Genomic DNA, 15,444 nt, shown 5'->3' with positions numbered 1-15,444 from the left:
TACATTCCAAAAGGGACATTTTCTCCTTTAGGAACTCAGTTTTCTCTATATATTTCTAAACTTTTATCTCATTTGGATACTTTTTTTTTCCCCTGCTTCATTCAGAAATGAGGATATTTGTGATCTTACCCTTAGATGCCAGGGCTTGGATCTATCAGCCCATATTTTCTAACTATAGCATACATTAGAGGAAACATCTTAACAAATAGTGACTGCTCACTTGTCTATCTTCAAAATACTGATGTTATTCTTTTGCTTTGGTTGTGATCTAAAACTTTCTTTTTCACAAGTCATGATGAAATGATGAGGTGTACTCTTCTCAAGCTAAAACTAAACTGTTCTATATGCTGAACATGAATAGGAGAAAACAGTTGCCCAGAGAGGGAAACCATCAGAAAGGGAGATCTTTTCTGGAGTGGGCAGAGAGGACACTAATAACTTGATGGGCCTTTTGCTCTGGGCAAGTACTAGTTGAAGATGCTAGTAAGAGGAAGGTATAGGTTTGAAAAAGGGAATTGTAGAGATCCACAAGGGAGTTTAGGAAATATTATTAAATGGGGGCTTGGGGATTTAGCTCAGTGACAAAGCGCTTGCCTAGTATGAGCAAGGCCCTGAGTTTAGTCCTTGGCCCTTGAAAAACAAACAATCAAAAAACCCCATCAACAACAATTATTAAATGGTTTTTGTTTTAAACTAGATGAAGGAATAAAAGTGAATGATCAAGCTTTGAATAGGACATGTAAAAAAAAAGTGAATGACAAGCTTAATTTTGAAAGTATTCAAAAGTCTGAGTACCCAGAGTTAACAGAGAGATGGAATTGTCATAGGGGCAAACTCAGGCTATGCCAACGGAGTTGATAGATAACAGGTCTATGAGGTAAGGACCCACTGAATCAGTGCTTCAGGAATTATTTAAGAAAAATTATTTTAATGCTTATTTAAGAACTAGGGAAGCCTTTATTGAAGATTACTACAATAAGAATCATGGTTTTTGAAGTAGGCTAGAAAAATGAGCTCAATTTCACATTTAACAATATATAGGTTATTTTATAGCCATTAGCAGAGTATGGGTGTCAGTGAATGGAAAATTCTTAAGATGAGACAACAAGGCTATAAAGATTCTTGCTAAATCAGTTGGACAGGATTCTTGCTAAAGATAGACCAAGGACTGAGAGAGCAGAGGTGAGGAATGAAGTACTTGATTAGATGAGGATGGGGGATATTCTTGCTTAAACTGAGTGCAGCAAGGTGGACATGAATGAACCACTAATACCTACATGAGAAATAGAGCTCTTTACAGTCTGTGCTTAAGAGGTTAATATGTTGTGACTTTAAAGGATTTTCTTCACAATGTTTATTATTCTTCAAACTGGAAATGGATTAGAAACTATATAAAGTTATTGTGTGAGGTGGCTTTTGTTTTTCTTAGAATATTATTCAGGATTGCTAACAACACATACAGTAGATTTGAGGATAGTATAAGTTGCTGTAATGCATTTCTTTTAGTCATACATTTTCTTTCCAAAGTCAAAGGCTCACAAGGGTGGGTCAACTTCTTTCCTTGTATTCCCCAAATTTCCTAATTGCATATCCAGAATATGTATTTGTATTTGTCCTTTGTATGCATGTACAAACTATTTTAAAATAAATTCATTTCATGGCTGATTAGTGTTATGGTGTCACACATTAGAATTGGATAGTGGTATGGAGGGTCACAGGTTTTGTAAATATACTAGGAAATTACTTAGAGATCAGACCCATTAGATTTATTCTCTACTTGGAAATAGGCTAGCTTTCACCCTCTTCTACCCTTCTGCAAATGTATTGATGCATCTAGGCTGTGAATAAACTCTGAATATCTGAGATTTATTTTTCTTTAAAAAGATAAACTGGGTGTTAGTATTTTTCAGACAATTAAGAGCTAACATCTAAGGGCTTTGGTTATAGTTCTTTTGCTGCTGATTAGGTATTCCTCAGTGGTGATTAGTGAATGTACAAATGCAATCATTTGTTAGGGCTTAATCACTCATGTCCCAGAAGTTAGTTACGCAGAAAAAGAAATTGAAGCTTGTATAACTTCCATTAGCCTTTTTTTAAAATAGGAAATTTCTTTTTTACTAAATTAGGAATGTGGAGTCATCTAAGATAAATTTTGGTTTAAAAGAAATAGAGAACTTGGGCAAATACATTTGTATGACTACATTGATGTTCTTTGAACTGTTTTGTCTATAATATAGGGTAGCATGTGAATAACTGGCCCTTACCTACCACATGGGGCAGATTTCCCTAAGAGTATGACTTACTTCCTAAACAAGTACTACTACTACTACTACTACTACTTCTTCTTCTTCTTCTTCTTTTGGGGGGGCTGGCTCATTGAGCCCCCACCATCATAGGAGAGGGAAGGCATATCTTTCCTCAGGTTGATCAAAGTTGAAAAGGAGATCTGACAATAACTTCTTTTAACACAGGTCATATGAAGTAAGAGGAGGGTGGAACGCATGTATTTGGAATGCTGTATTCCTTTCTGGTGGGATGGGTTATAGAGCTCAACCGACCTCTATAGGTACTTAAAGTAAGGCCAGTGGGGAGGGAGGGTTGAACAACTTGGAACAATGAATCAGGGGTGTCTGGCTGCTCAGGCCAAGCAGTATAAGGAGCCTTGCATTTGGTAAGTTTAGGGGTTGTTCTTCAAATGTATGGTAGAAAAGCTTAACTTTGTAGGCTTCCTTAGAGGACTGGCTTCTTGGGGGAATTTTTTATAATAAGGAAATTCAAATGGATATATCAAAATGCAATATATACTTTATGCCTTCCAGCCCAGTTTCCTGGGTCTTCATTCTTATGGTGACCAACTGGCCCAGATTGCCCAGGACTTCCTAATGTTAGTACTGTAAGTTCTGAGTCCTGAAACATCCTCCATCTTGGGGAAACTCCTCAGTCCAAAGGGGATGGTTGGTCTCCTTCTTTCAGTTCCCAGAGTCCCTCAGCAGCTGTAGCATGAGAGGAGAGGAAATACTTTTTCATTGTCACTCTGTGCAGTCTTCTCTCTGGAGTGCTGGTGATAAAGAGGCCTGACATAGCAGTGCAACCCAGGAGAGAATTTCAGGGAGGAAGAATGTTGCTACTTCTCAAGTGTGCCCCCACGTTACTAGTCTGATAATCTATTGTTGCATAATAAATACCTGTACAGGGTGTGGTGGTGCATGCCTGTATTACTAGCAGCTTGGGAGGCTGAGGCAGGAGGATTATGAGTTCAAATCCAGCCTCAGCAATGGCGAGGCACTAAGCAACTCAGTGAGACCCTGTCTCTAAATAAAATACAAAATAGGGCTACGGATGTGGTTCAGTGGTTGACTACCCCTGAGTTGAATCCCTGGCACTCAAAACAAACAAATAAAATAAATAAATAAATTCCTGCAACATTTAGAGGCTTAAAACAGTATTACTTATTGTCTATCTTGGTTTCTATAGGTCAGGGAATTGGGGAGGGCTCAGCTGGCAGTTCTCTCAGTACAATAGTCACTGTAGCCTAAATAGCTGGGGACTGACTGATCGACACCTTTGTCTTTATGTAATCTCAGGCCCTCTCCACGACCTTTCTCTGTATGGAAACTTAAGCTTCTCATGGTTTAGGGGCCTCTAGGGAGTTAGATGCTGGCACTTCAGGAGTCCAGAAGTATTCCAGCCAACAAGTAAAAAGCTGCTTCAAATGTCACATCAGTTATTGTTGCATAGCATCATTTACACCAATCTTTAGCCGTAAGATTCAAGGGCAGAGCATGGAGCCCACTTCATTTTGATTGGAATATCAATATCCCATTGTAAGAAGAATAGGCTAGGGTGGAGGGTTGCTATCTCCATCTGTCTTTGGAAACTACTATTTGACACAATTATCTTGGACCCCAAAATTACACTCCTAAACAGCTGCTGCCGCCCTTGTCCTTTAGTTTTCTTTGCTCCATCAAAGTTTTCAGTGTCCTTTCCTACTGCAGATGCTTCCTTTCAGCCTGAGTCATCCTGTGTAACTAATGTCCTTTCTTTATTAATCCTTTGTTTTCCATCTTCCAAGGTGCATAAGTGCACAAAAATACACACACACATACACCAAAACTCATAACAACCAACGAACTTTTGCTGTCATACCTTGATCAGTTGGATTTGGGGGCTGTGTAGATACACACACACACACACATTTATTCCAGAAGAGTGGTGACCCAAGGTTTTTTGGACAAATCAAGAAAAAATTTATAGGCTGATTTTTTAGTTTGGATTAAAAATGAAAATTGCTTTATGAAAATTTATGAGGAAAAATTATGTTTTAACAACTTCACCGCTATTATTAATGAAAAACTGCATTTTTCAAATTTGTTGTGCTTAAGAGTCACAAGTTATACTTTCTCCAGCTTTTCGTTTCAGATTAATGGATATTAGGGTATATTTCCTTTCACCTTAATGTAGTTATTTGGGAAATTTGCTGACAGTGCTATTTTTGGCAAAGTTTCAGTAAAACATAGTGCAAATCTTGATTTTTTTTTAACTATTATTTTACTGGCTTTATATATGTTTAATATTGCAACTTTAATTTTGTGAATTTTACATGAATTTTATTGTTTTGTCCTAAGCTCATTATTTCATTGAAACATTTCAAAAATTAAGAATATATATAGTTTAGCAGAAAGCTTATAATTCTGAGCCACTACTTATTTAAAAAATTTTTTTCTGTTTTTGGGTTGCAGGAATACTGTAATACAGTTCAGCTAGATTCTGGGATAGATTACCGGAAAAGGGAACTCCCAGCTGCAGGAAAACTCTACTACCTGTAAGTATTTGTGTGTGTGTGTGTGTGTGTGTGTGTATGTGTGGTTTTGGTTTTTAAATTATATTTTAATTTTCCAAGTTCAATATCTAATAATTTAAAAATGGGAAAAATAAGCATTTTAATTATTATGAAGACTAGTTCTGCAGTCCATGATTTTTAAACAAAATGTTTTATTAACTTCTTTAAACTGTGCTTTGACCATTCATATTTGCATCATTTATATTGTGTGATTGGATGAAAGCCTAATTAGTTTTTTGGGGAGGAGTGATGACAGATGGTTAGGAAGTAATGAGTACCCTCTTAGAAGAGGCTCTGATACTAAGAGAATATCTTTAATGTGCTAAAGTAATTAATTATTTGTGGACATCTTCTGACAAGTGTGCCATTTCCATTCCCCCAAAACTGTTGTTTTATTTTGTTAGACAATCTGTTTGTATTTATAGTGGTTGATTGACTTCCATACATAACTGATGAAAAATATATGTTATATGCAAATACAATTGGATATATTTTGCAGATTTTAAAAATAAGATTCTCCTGAGTAAGAACAATTAATAATAATAGATGTATTCAGCATGTGCAGTTAATGCAGAAAAACAAATACAGTTTGTTTTAAAATGTTATTTGTGAAAACCTGAAAAGGAAAAAGTGCTTTACAAACGCAAACTGTTGTTTAGTATATGCCAACAGAGTTTGGCACATAGTGGGTTCTCAGTAAATAGATCTGTCTGAGGGCTAATTGTAATTTAACTAAAAGGCATGTTTCTGGTAATTTAAATTTTGATGACAACGTGCATATGAGAGGTTTAGAAAAGTTCTTGTCTCTGCCACCTTGTAAGCAGAAGTACTTTCTGTTTTTGAAGCAGAAATTAGCTAGAAAAATCACATAATTAAAATTGCATACTTTACAATGTATCAAAAGGACTATTTTAGTTTATTATTCAGATCCTGATGATTATTCTGGGAAGTTCTTCATCCACCCTTAAGGACTTTGTCTTTAAAGTACTTTATAATTTTAAAAAATTCTTATAGCATTATTTTTCTGCTTTAACTCTGACTTTTTCTTCATAGTGTCTTTTATTCTTTTTTTTTTTACATTCATAGAAGCTTTATTTATAATGATCAAAATGGAGGAAGTCCAAATATCTGTCAATGTAGAAAGGATAAATTGTGGTATATGCATATAATATATTATATTCAATCATAAAAATGAACTAATGATTAATGAGCACAATAGAATGGTTAAATCTTATAAATCAGATTGAGAGAAAGAAGCCAAACAGGGTATAGTTCACAGTGTTATTTCAGTTATATAAGTGGAAGAAAAGTAAAAAATAATCTGTAATTTTAGAATTCAAGATAAAGGTAAACTTTGGGAGGAGTGTCATATAATAAGATAATGAGTTTATTCTCTATAATAGTCATTTTCAATCTTAAGAAAAAATGAAGCCAAAGCTTTTAAAATTAACCTGATTCTCATGTGAATCTGAAATCAAACTCTGTAAATCAAATGGTTAAAAGGAGCGCCCTCTGATGTAGGGGACGGGAGGCTCTGAGCCTGTCTTCTCCTTGCCTTCCTCTGAAGGCCATTTGACACTTGGTAGAACTCTTTGAAAAGAACTCCTTGATAGCACTAATTGAAAAAGAACTGAAAATGACTTTAGTTTAGTTATATTTCTAAAGCCCGCATTAGATTCAACCCATTCCCATTTTTTAAAATTTTAAAAGTATTTTATTTTATTAGTTATACATAATAGTTGGATTCATCCTGATAAATTCATACATGCATTAAATTCAATTTCAGTTCATCATCCTGCCCCTTTTCTTTCCCCCATTTCTTTTATTCTTGGTGTTTCCTGTTGTTTTATTTTTCTGATATTCACAATCTTTTTCTGATTCTTCATTACATATTTCTTGCTATTTCAAATTTCTGGTACTTACAAATTAGTTTATTGTTATTCCTTTTATTCTTTTTTCAAAATAGGTAACTCATTTGCCGCCCCCCCCCACAAAAAATATATCCTCATGTGGAAGAATTAAAATATTTTCCTAATGGATATATCTTTAAATAAAGAATACAGTTGGGTCTAAATCATGAAATCTGTTTCATCGTGCCAAAGAGGTCTCAGTGGGATTTACTGGAGGTGAAAAAGCTGCTTTTGCTTGAAGCATAGCCATTTTCTCTCTCTGACTTACCCAATTTTGTCCCTTGTTCTTCCTGAAAAATGTAAGATGATTCTAATGCGATGAAATTTGGTTTCATTTTTAAAACATTCACTAAGGAAAACAGATTCTAACAATATCTGAGAATCCAAGAAACTAGAATCTACAAAGGATACACTGATACTCTGGAATACCTTTCTTTAAAAAATATATCCATATGTATATGTATTTGTGTATAAAATATATATTTTATATATATTTTGATTTTTATATACTGTATATATGTACATGTGTGTGTGTGTTTGTGTGTGTATGTATCCCATTTAATCCTCAAGGAAAACAGATTTGTTCATAAATTTAACATCAAAAGGGCTTGACCATAGTCATAACTAAAATGAAAGAGCCTGTGGGCACATCCCAGTCAGAGGATAAAGTAGATATGCATCCCTGAGGGATTTAGGAATTAAAATCATTTCAGAAGTGGAAAAATAATATTATATACCAAGCTAGGATGCTAGGGATGTACATTTTATTATTTCACATAAGCATTTGAGTAGAACTATCTTTCATGACAGAGTAAAAGAAAATTTCCCTAGGTCATACTAATATTTCTGATTCAATTCTTTCCTTTTTATTTTCTCCCTGTAATGGACTTTAATGTTCTATGCTATATATTGCCCTGTTAAAACACGTGTTTCTCTTTATTACCCTCTGGCCAAACATCTGGGATTGGTTCCTGAATATGTGAGTCCCCATTACTTTCAAGTCAATTTCACTGGAACCCAAATGCCTGAAAAGAAAAACAAAATTCTAGCTTCGTTCCAAGGAAAAACCAAGCACCATCTCAGACTTTCATATATAATGATTTTTAAGTATATAGAAATACTTATTAATATATGATTCCTATATGTTCTTTTTTTAATTATAGGTGGACACAATATCTTTATTTTATTAATTTATTTAATTAAATTATTCATTAGGTATATATGACAGCAGAATGCATTTTGATTCATTGTACATAATTGCAGCACAACTTGTCATATCTCTGGTTGTACACGATGTAGCATCACACCATATGTGCAGTCACACACATACCTAGGGCAATGATGTCCATCTTATTCCACCATCTTTCCTGCCCCCATGCACCCTCTCTACCATCCCTTCCCTTTGCCTAATCAATGTTCCTCAGTTTTTTCACATGCCTCCTCCCTCCCCCTTATGGATCAGCATCCACTTATCAAAGAGAACATTCGGCCTTTGTTTTTTGGGGATTAGTTTACTTCACTTAGCATGATATTCTCCATCTCCATCCATTTACCTGAAAATGCCATGATTTTATTCTCTTTTAATGCTGAGTAATATTTCATTATGTATATATACCACAGTTTCTTTATCCATTCATCTAGTGAAGGGCATGTAGTTTGCTTCCACAGTTTAACTATTGTAAATTAAGCTGCTATGAACATTGATGTGACTGCATTACTATAGTATGCTGATTTTTAAGTCCTTTGGGGTATAGACTGAGGAGTAGGATAGCTGGGTCAAATGATGATTCCATTCCATGTTTTCTAAGAAATCTCCATACTGCTTTCCAGATTGGTTGCACTCAACGTGCAGTATGTGTTCCTTTTCCCCCACATCCTTGCCAACATTTATTATTGTCTGTATTCTTGATAACTGTCATTCTGACTGGCATGAGATGATATCTTAGAGAGTTTTGATTTGCATTTCTCTAATTACTTGAGATGTTGAACATTTTTTCATATATTTGTAGATCTAGTATATTTTCTGAGAAGTGTCTATTCAGCTCCTTAGCCCATTTATTGATTGAATTGTTTTTTTTGTTTTGTTTTGTTTTGTTTTTGTTAAGGTTTTTGAGTTCTTTATATATCCTGGAGATTAATGTTCTGATGTGTGTGTGACATGTAGACCAGTGGTACAGAATAGAAGACACAGAGACAAACACATAAATACAGTTACCTCATACCAGACAAAGGTGTCAAAAACATACAACGGAGAAAAGATAGCCTCTTCAACAATTGGTGCTGGGAGAACTGGAAATCCATATGCAGCAAAATGAAAATAAACCCCTATCTCTCATCATGCACAAAACTCAACTTAAAGTAGATCAAGTACCTAGGAATTATTCCAGAGACCCTGTACCTTATGGAAGAAAAAGTAGGCCCAAATCTTCATCATATTGGATTAGGCCCCGACTTCCTTAACAAGACTCCTAAAGCGCAAGAAATAAAATCAAGAATTAATAAATGAGATGGACTCAAACTAAAAAGCTTCTTCTCAGCAAAAGAAACAATCAATGAGGTGAACAGAGAGCCTACATTTTGGGAACTTTATTTTATTTTTTAATGTGGTGCTGAGAATCGAACCCAGTACCTCACACATGCTAGGCAAGCTCTCTACCACTGAGCCACAACCCAGCCCCTAATTACCATATATTATTATGGGATTTTTTAAATAAACAGAAATATTTATTATCTTAGTATTTTACTATACTCACTTTTTAAAAGCCAATTAAAAATATCTAAAAGTAGAATCTAAATATTATCAAGAATTACTAGAGATTTTAAAAGTTACCTTAAAGTTGACATGAAACAAATTATTTCTGTTCATAATATTGTCTGGGTCCCATAAGAAATAGTTCACATAAAATATTACATGTTCATTTTTAATATATTTCAGTTGTAGTTTATATCCCATTAAAATTAGAAACCTTAGAGTACCTTTGTAAGTAAGTTCCAAATGTTTTGGGCCCATCCTAAGAAGTTTTTAATCTCATATATAAACTCTGAGAACTCAAATTTAGCAAGTTACAAGCCAGAGAGGGCTTGATGAGTACAAATACTCAGACTTTTGCATAGATTAAAACACCACGTGATTGTCCAGTTTTTTATTCTGTGGCAACTGCATGATTATTCCCCAGACAAGCATAGTCAATTTCTCCCTGGTCGATTGGTGAATTAGGACTCAATGTGATCTTCATGGACTATAGTTTGCCAAAATAGAATCAGGTCTGTTTTGATTTGGAGATGAGATGTCCCCCCAAAAAACTCCTGTATTAATGCAGAAGGTGAAATGATTAGATTATGAGAGTCATACCTAATTTGATGGATTAGTAATTTCAGTGGCCTAACTAGGTGGTATCTGTAGGCAGGTTCGGTGTGGCTGGAGGAAATAGGTTACTGGGTGCATATTTGGGGGTTTTACTTTGTCCCTGGCTCCCCTCTCTCTCTTTGTTTTCTGGCCACCAGGAGATGAGTAACTTTCCTCTGCAGTGCCTTTCTTCTGTGATGTTCTGCCTCACCTCAGGCCCAGAGAGGTGGAGTTGGCCATTCATGGACTGAACCTTTGAAACCATGAGTCCAATTAAACTTTTCCTTCTTTAGGTTGTTCTTGTCAGGTGTTTTGGTCACATGATAAAAAGCTGACTAACATACAGATCAACCAATCATTGGGCTTTCCATTTGCTTTGGGGCAGGGGCTTGGACTAGTAATTTTTTAATTTTTTTTTTTTTTTTTTTTTTAGTTGTAGGTGGACACAGTACCTTTATTTTATTTTTTATGTAGTGCTGAGGATTGAACCCAGTAGCTCATGCGTGCCAGTCAAGCACTCTACCACTGAGCCCCAGCCCAGCGTTTGGATTAGTAATTTATTTTAAGCAACCTGTGTTCAAAAGAATGGCCCCATGTCATATCTTCCAGAGAATTAACTGCTTCAAATTAATTCTCTGCTTGGGGGCTGGTGAGGATATCCTTTATAAAAGGAATATGAATGAGCATCTTTTCAAATAGGAAATACCACTACTAAGGGTTCATGGGATGCTGTCCCTGGCCATTTTGCTGTCACTTTCATGAAGGGCTACTAGTCTCCTGGGAAGAAGAGTTGAAGTCATCTTGGACTCATCCTTGTTCCTTTTCCTTCTTTGCATTCATCATAGGTTCTTTTTTCTCTCAAGTCTGTGGGAGGATCTGGGATGGGGATGTTTTCTGTTCAAACAGTGTATCTCCACCAGACTCTCATAAAGAACATCTCATCCTCAGCACAATAGCCATAGCCTCGTGGAAATGTTTGAAACTAAACTGAAAAGGAGTGGGCAGGCGTCGGGCCTAAGATTGTTTTACCCTACATGCCAGCTAATAGGTTTGCTTCTTACTATTACACAACGCTGGCAGAAGCCACAAGAGACCTGGGTCAGAGACAATGGATTTTGTTAATCTAGGTATAAATAGGAGCATGAGCATTAACATGTTATATCATTTCCTTCCCTGTGGCTTAGTCTCTAGGGTCAAAGGGAAGGCCCAAATGAGTCCTGAGCAGACACTGAATTGTGCTAAAGAAGAGTTGCTCTTGAGTTTTTGGAACCTACCATTTTATAGCCAGAAGTATATAAGTCCGCTGTCTGTCTTACAGATGACATTGTCTCATCTCTCAAGGTTACTTACTACCAACACAACCTTGGCCAGTGGGTCAGGGTCTTGCATTCTTGGCATATCTGGAAGAAATAGGGGGGAAAGACTCATAAAGGGCTGTATCTCTAGACTTTTGACCTTAAAGGATCAGGCTTGCTTTCTTTATTTCTGTTGGCTCTTATTCACTGAAGTCATCCTCCACCTCAAAAAAAGTTTATCTAAAGGACAAAAATAAAAAGGCCTGGGGATATAGCTCAGTGGTAAATTACCCCTGGGTTCAATCTCCAGTACCACCAAAGAAAATAATAATAATTTTAAAAAAATTTTTTATTTATTTAAATTAGGTATATATAATAGAATGCATTTTGATTCATTGTACACAATTGCAGTACAACTTTTCATTTTTCTGGTTGTATGTGATGTAGCGTCACATCATATGTGCAGTCATACATGTACCTAGGGTAATAATGTCCATATCATTCCACCATCCTTCCTGCTCCCATACCTCCTCCCCTCCCCTCCCCACACTTTGCCCAAAGTTTCTCCATTTTTCCCATGGCCCCCCATTATGGATTATAAAAAATAATAATAATAATAATATTTTTAAAAGGAAGCATAATAAGAAAAGTCTGTGAAAACCAGGACTGAAGCTCATACATGCTAAAACATACTCTCCACAATTAAAACTATCATGTTTCTTACCTGTGACATTCCTTAAAAACACTTCTCTACTTGCAACTAAGAACCAGATCAATGAAAATTAAAAACATGTCTTGGGGCTGGGGTTGGGGCTCAGTGGTGAGCGCTTGCCTAGCATGTGTGAGGCACTGGGTTCGATCCTTAGGACCATATAAAAAAATTTTTTTAAAAAAAGTTATTATGTCTATCTACAACTGAAAAATATTAAAAACAACAACAACATGTCTTTGCTTGATTAATTAAAACTTTTTCAGAGCCCCAAAAAGCAGGTGTCACCTCCTGGTTCTGCAGTGAGTCTAGGACATCATGTTACATCATGTATCCCCAAGCCTCACAATTATCATTCCAGGTTTTTCTGTCTTAGACATTAGAATCTGCAGTTTTACTCTTGCTTTTTCTTTACCAAGTTTGCTCAGTCATTTCCCCTTTTAGTTCTCACGGAAGAACCTTTGAAACATCTTCCAGTAAAAGGAACTTGAATATCGTTCAATCTACCCTCTTGCTTTTAGACTGTATTTGTTTCAGTACCTTTGCTAGACTATCCAGAGCCCTGTAGCAGGGAGTGTGCATGCTATCATTATCTATACTAACTGTTTCTCGTTGTTTAAGGCAGGAAGGTAAATCTGAACTCTTATTAATCCATCATGACCATAAATGGAAGTCTCTAACCTATTATTCTGAGAACTGATAAACAAAAGGAAATACTCACGTATTTCTCATCTGTTTTTTTTTTTTAATTCTTTGTATAAGAAAACAGTTGATGAAAGGAAACTTTTCTTTATAGACATTTTCTAGGTGTTATGGTTTAGATATTAGGTGTCTCCTAAAAGCTCATGTGTGAGACAATGCAAGAAGGTTTAGAGGTAAAATGATTGGGTTGTGAGAGCCTTAACCCAATCAATGAATTAATCCCCTGATAGGGATTAACTGAGTGGTAACTATAGGCTGATATGGTGTGGCTGGAGGAGGTATGTATGTCTTTGGGGGCATGCCTTCAGGGTGAACTGAGCTTAGGCATTCTCACTGTGCTTTCTGGAACCATGTTCCCAGCTTCTTTCTTCCATCAAACTCTCCTGCCATGATGCTCAGCCTCACTTTGAGCCCTGAGGAATGGAACTGGCTATTTATGGACTGAAACCTCTGAAACTGTGAGCCCCAAGTAAACTTTTCCTCCTAAAATTGTTCTTGTTGGGTCTTTTGATCACTGCAGAGAAAAAGCTAACTAAAATACTAGGTAACAAACAAGAAAGGATGAGAGAATTACAGTAGAATTAGGAATATAACCATTTGGTAAAACTCTCATAATTTAATAGATCTACTTAATGATTATAAATTCTACATGACTGCTACATAACTGGAAGCTGAATTTTGTCAGTTTACAGGAAATGTAGAGGCAATGGAATATATTAAATAACACCATGTGAGTATATTCATCAAAATATAGACTGTAGATTTTTTAATGACATAAATTATTTCTTAATAATTAAGACCAAAAAAAGAGATAGTGAATCTATAGTTTAAAAGAGACTTAAGGAACATATTAACTAATTGCAGGGTGTGGACTTATGGGGATCCTGAGTCAAACAACTATAAAACAAAAACCAAATCAAACCAAACAAAAAATTATAGAACAATCAAACCTATTTTATGACATTGAGGAATTATTGTTAACTTTGACAAGATATTCTACTTATTTTTAAAATATATGTTTATAGCTTTACCAAGATGTAATTCACATGCCAAATAATTCATCCATTTAAAATGATTTTTAGTGTACTCTCAGAATTGTATAACCATCACCACAATCAATTTAGAACATTTTTCTCACCACCAAAAAGAAACATTGTATCATCCCTCTTTCTCATCCAAATCAACCCCCTCCTGCCACCAATCTAAGTAAGCACTAATCTACTTTCAGACTCTAGACTTTCCTATAATGATATTTAAGATAAATGGAATCATACAAGATGTGGCCTTTTGTGATTGCCTTCTTTCACTTAATGTTTTCAGGGTTCTTCCATGTTGTACTATGTATCAGCACATTATTCCTTTTATTTGCTGAATAATACCCCATTGTATAGATATATACACCTTCTATTTAGCTGTTCATTAGTTGATGGACATGTGGTTTGTTTCTGCTTTTTGGCTACTGCGAATAATGCTGTGGTAAGCATTCATGTGCAAGTTTTTGCATGGACTCATTTTAATTTCTCAAACATACCCAGAGGTAGAATTGCTAGGTTGTATGGTAATTTTATGCTTAGTCCTTTGAGAAACTGCCAGATTGTTTTCTAAAGGAGCTCTACCATTTTATATTCCCACTAGTACTGCATGGGAATTCCAGCTTCTCCATATCTGTTGCAATGCTTATTATTATCTGTTTTTGTTTTTGTAAACATTTGTTAAGTTCTCTAGGACTTCAATAACAATTGCCACAAAGTAGGAAGCTTAAAACAATAGAATTTTAAATGTTGGCAGGTCTCAAGTGCTCTCTGGAACTTTTATTTTATTGATTGGTTGATTGATTTGTAGTTCTGGGGATGCAACCCAGGGCCTTGTATACACTAGCAAACGCTCTTTCACTGCTCTTTTATTATTATTATTATTATTTTTTAGTTGTATATGGACACAATATCTTTATTTTACTTATTTACTTATTTTATGTGGTGCTGTGGATCAAACCCAGTGCCTCATGAATGAGAGGCAAGCTCTCAACCACTGAGCCACAACCCCAGCCCTTAACTTCATTCTTGTACATACAGACGTCTAGTGTCCCAGCATCATTAGTTGAAAAGACTACCTTTCCATATTGAATCTTGTTGATACTTATGTTGAAAATTAGTCAATTATGAATGTGAGGATTTTTTCTATACTTTCAATTATTTTCCACTGAAGAATTTATCAATCTTTCTGCCAACACCACACTTTCTTAATTATTATAGCTTTGTAGTAAGTTTTGATATCAGAAAGTTATAAGCCCTTTAACTTTGTTATTTTTCCTCTCTAGATTGTTTTGGCCATTCTGAGTGCTTTTAAGTTCCATATGCATTTTAGGATCATCTTATTAATCTCTACTAAGAAGTCAGCTGGAATTTTGGTAGGAATTGTGTTGAATCTGTAAATCCTTTGGAGAATATTGCCATTATGACCATATTAAGCCTGCCAAACCATGCACTTTAGATGTTATAACAAGGTACCACAAACCAGTTTCTTAACATAACAGAAATTTATTATCTCATTGTTTCCAAGGCTTTCAATCAAAATCTGAGTGTTGGCAAGTTGCACCTGTTTTGTGCTTTTCTCTTAGGTTCTGGTAGTTTTCAATAGTCCTC

At 35.4% G+C, this 15,444-nt stretch overlaps 1 protein-coding gene across 2 annotated transcripts in view; it reads left to right on the top strand.

Annotated features, from left to right (window-relative positions):
- The window catches only part of Afg1l (AFG1 like ATPase), a 210,852-nt gene that overhangs the window by 143,745 nt on the left and 51,663 nt on the right, over positions 1-15,444 (top strand). For both annotated transcript variants that reach the window (XM_046430410.2, XM_046430414.2), the window contains exon 8: positions 4,740-4,822. In XM_046430410.2, the coding sequence (XP_046286366.1) occupies positions 4,740-4,822 (83 nt within the window). The remainder of the gene's footprint in view (positions 1-4,739; positions 4,823-15,444) is intronic.

Source organism: Marmota monax, unplaced genomic scaffold, assembly GCF_021218885.2.
Source record: "Marmota monax isolate L192 unplaced genomic scaffold, Marmota_monax_Labrador192_F-V1.1 WCK01_AAM20220418_F8-fsc00013, whole genome shotgun sequence".
Lineage (NCBI taxonomy): Eukaryota > Metazoa > Chordata > Mammalia > Rodentia > Sciuridae > Marmota > Marmota monax.
This window is presented reverse-complemented; position numbering and strand designations above follow the sequence as displayed.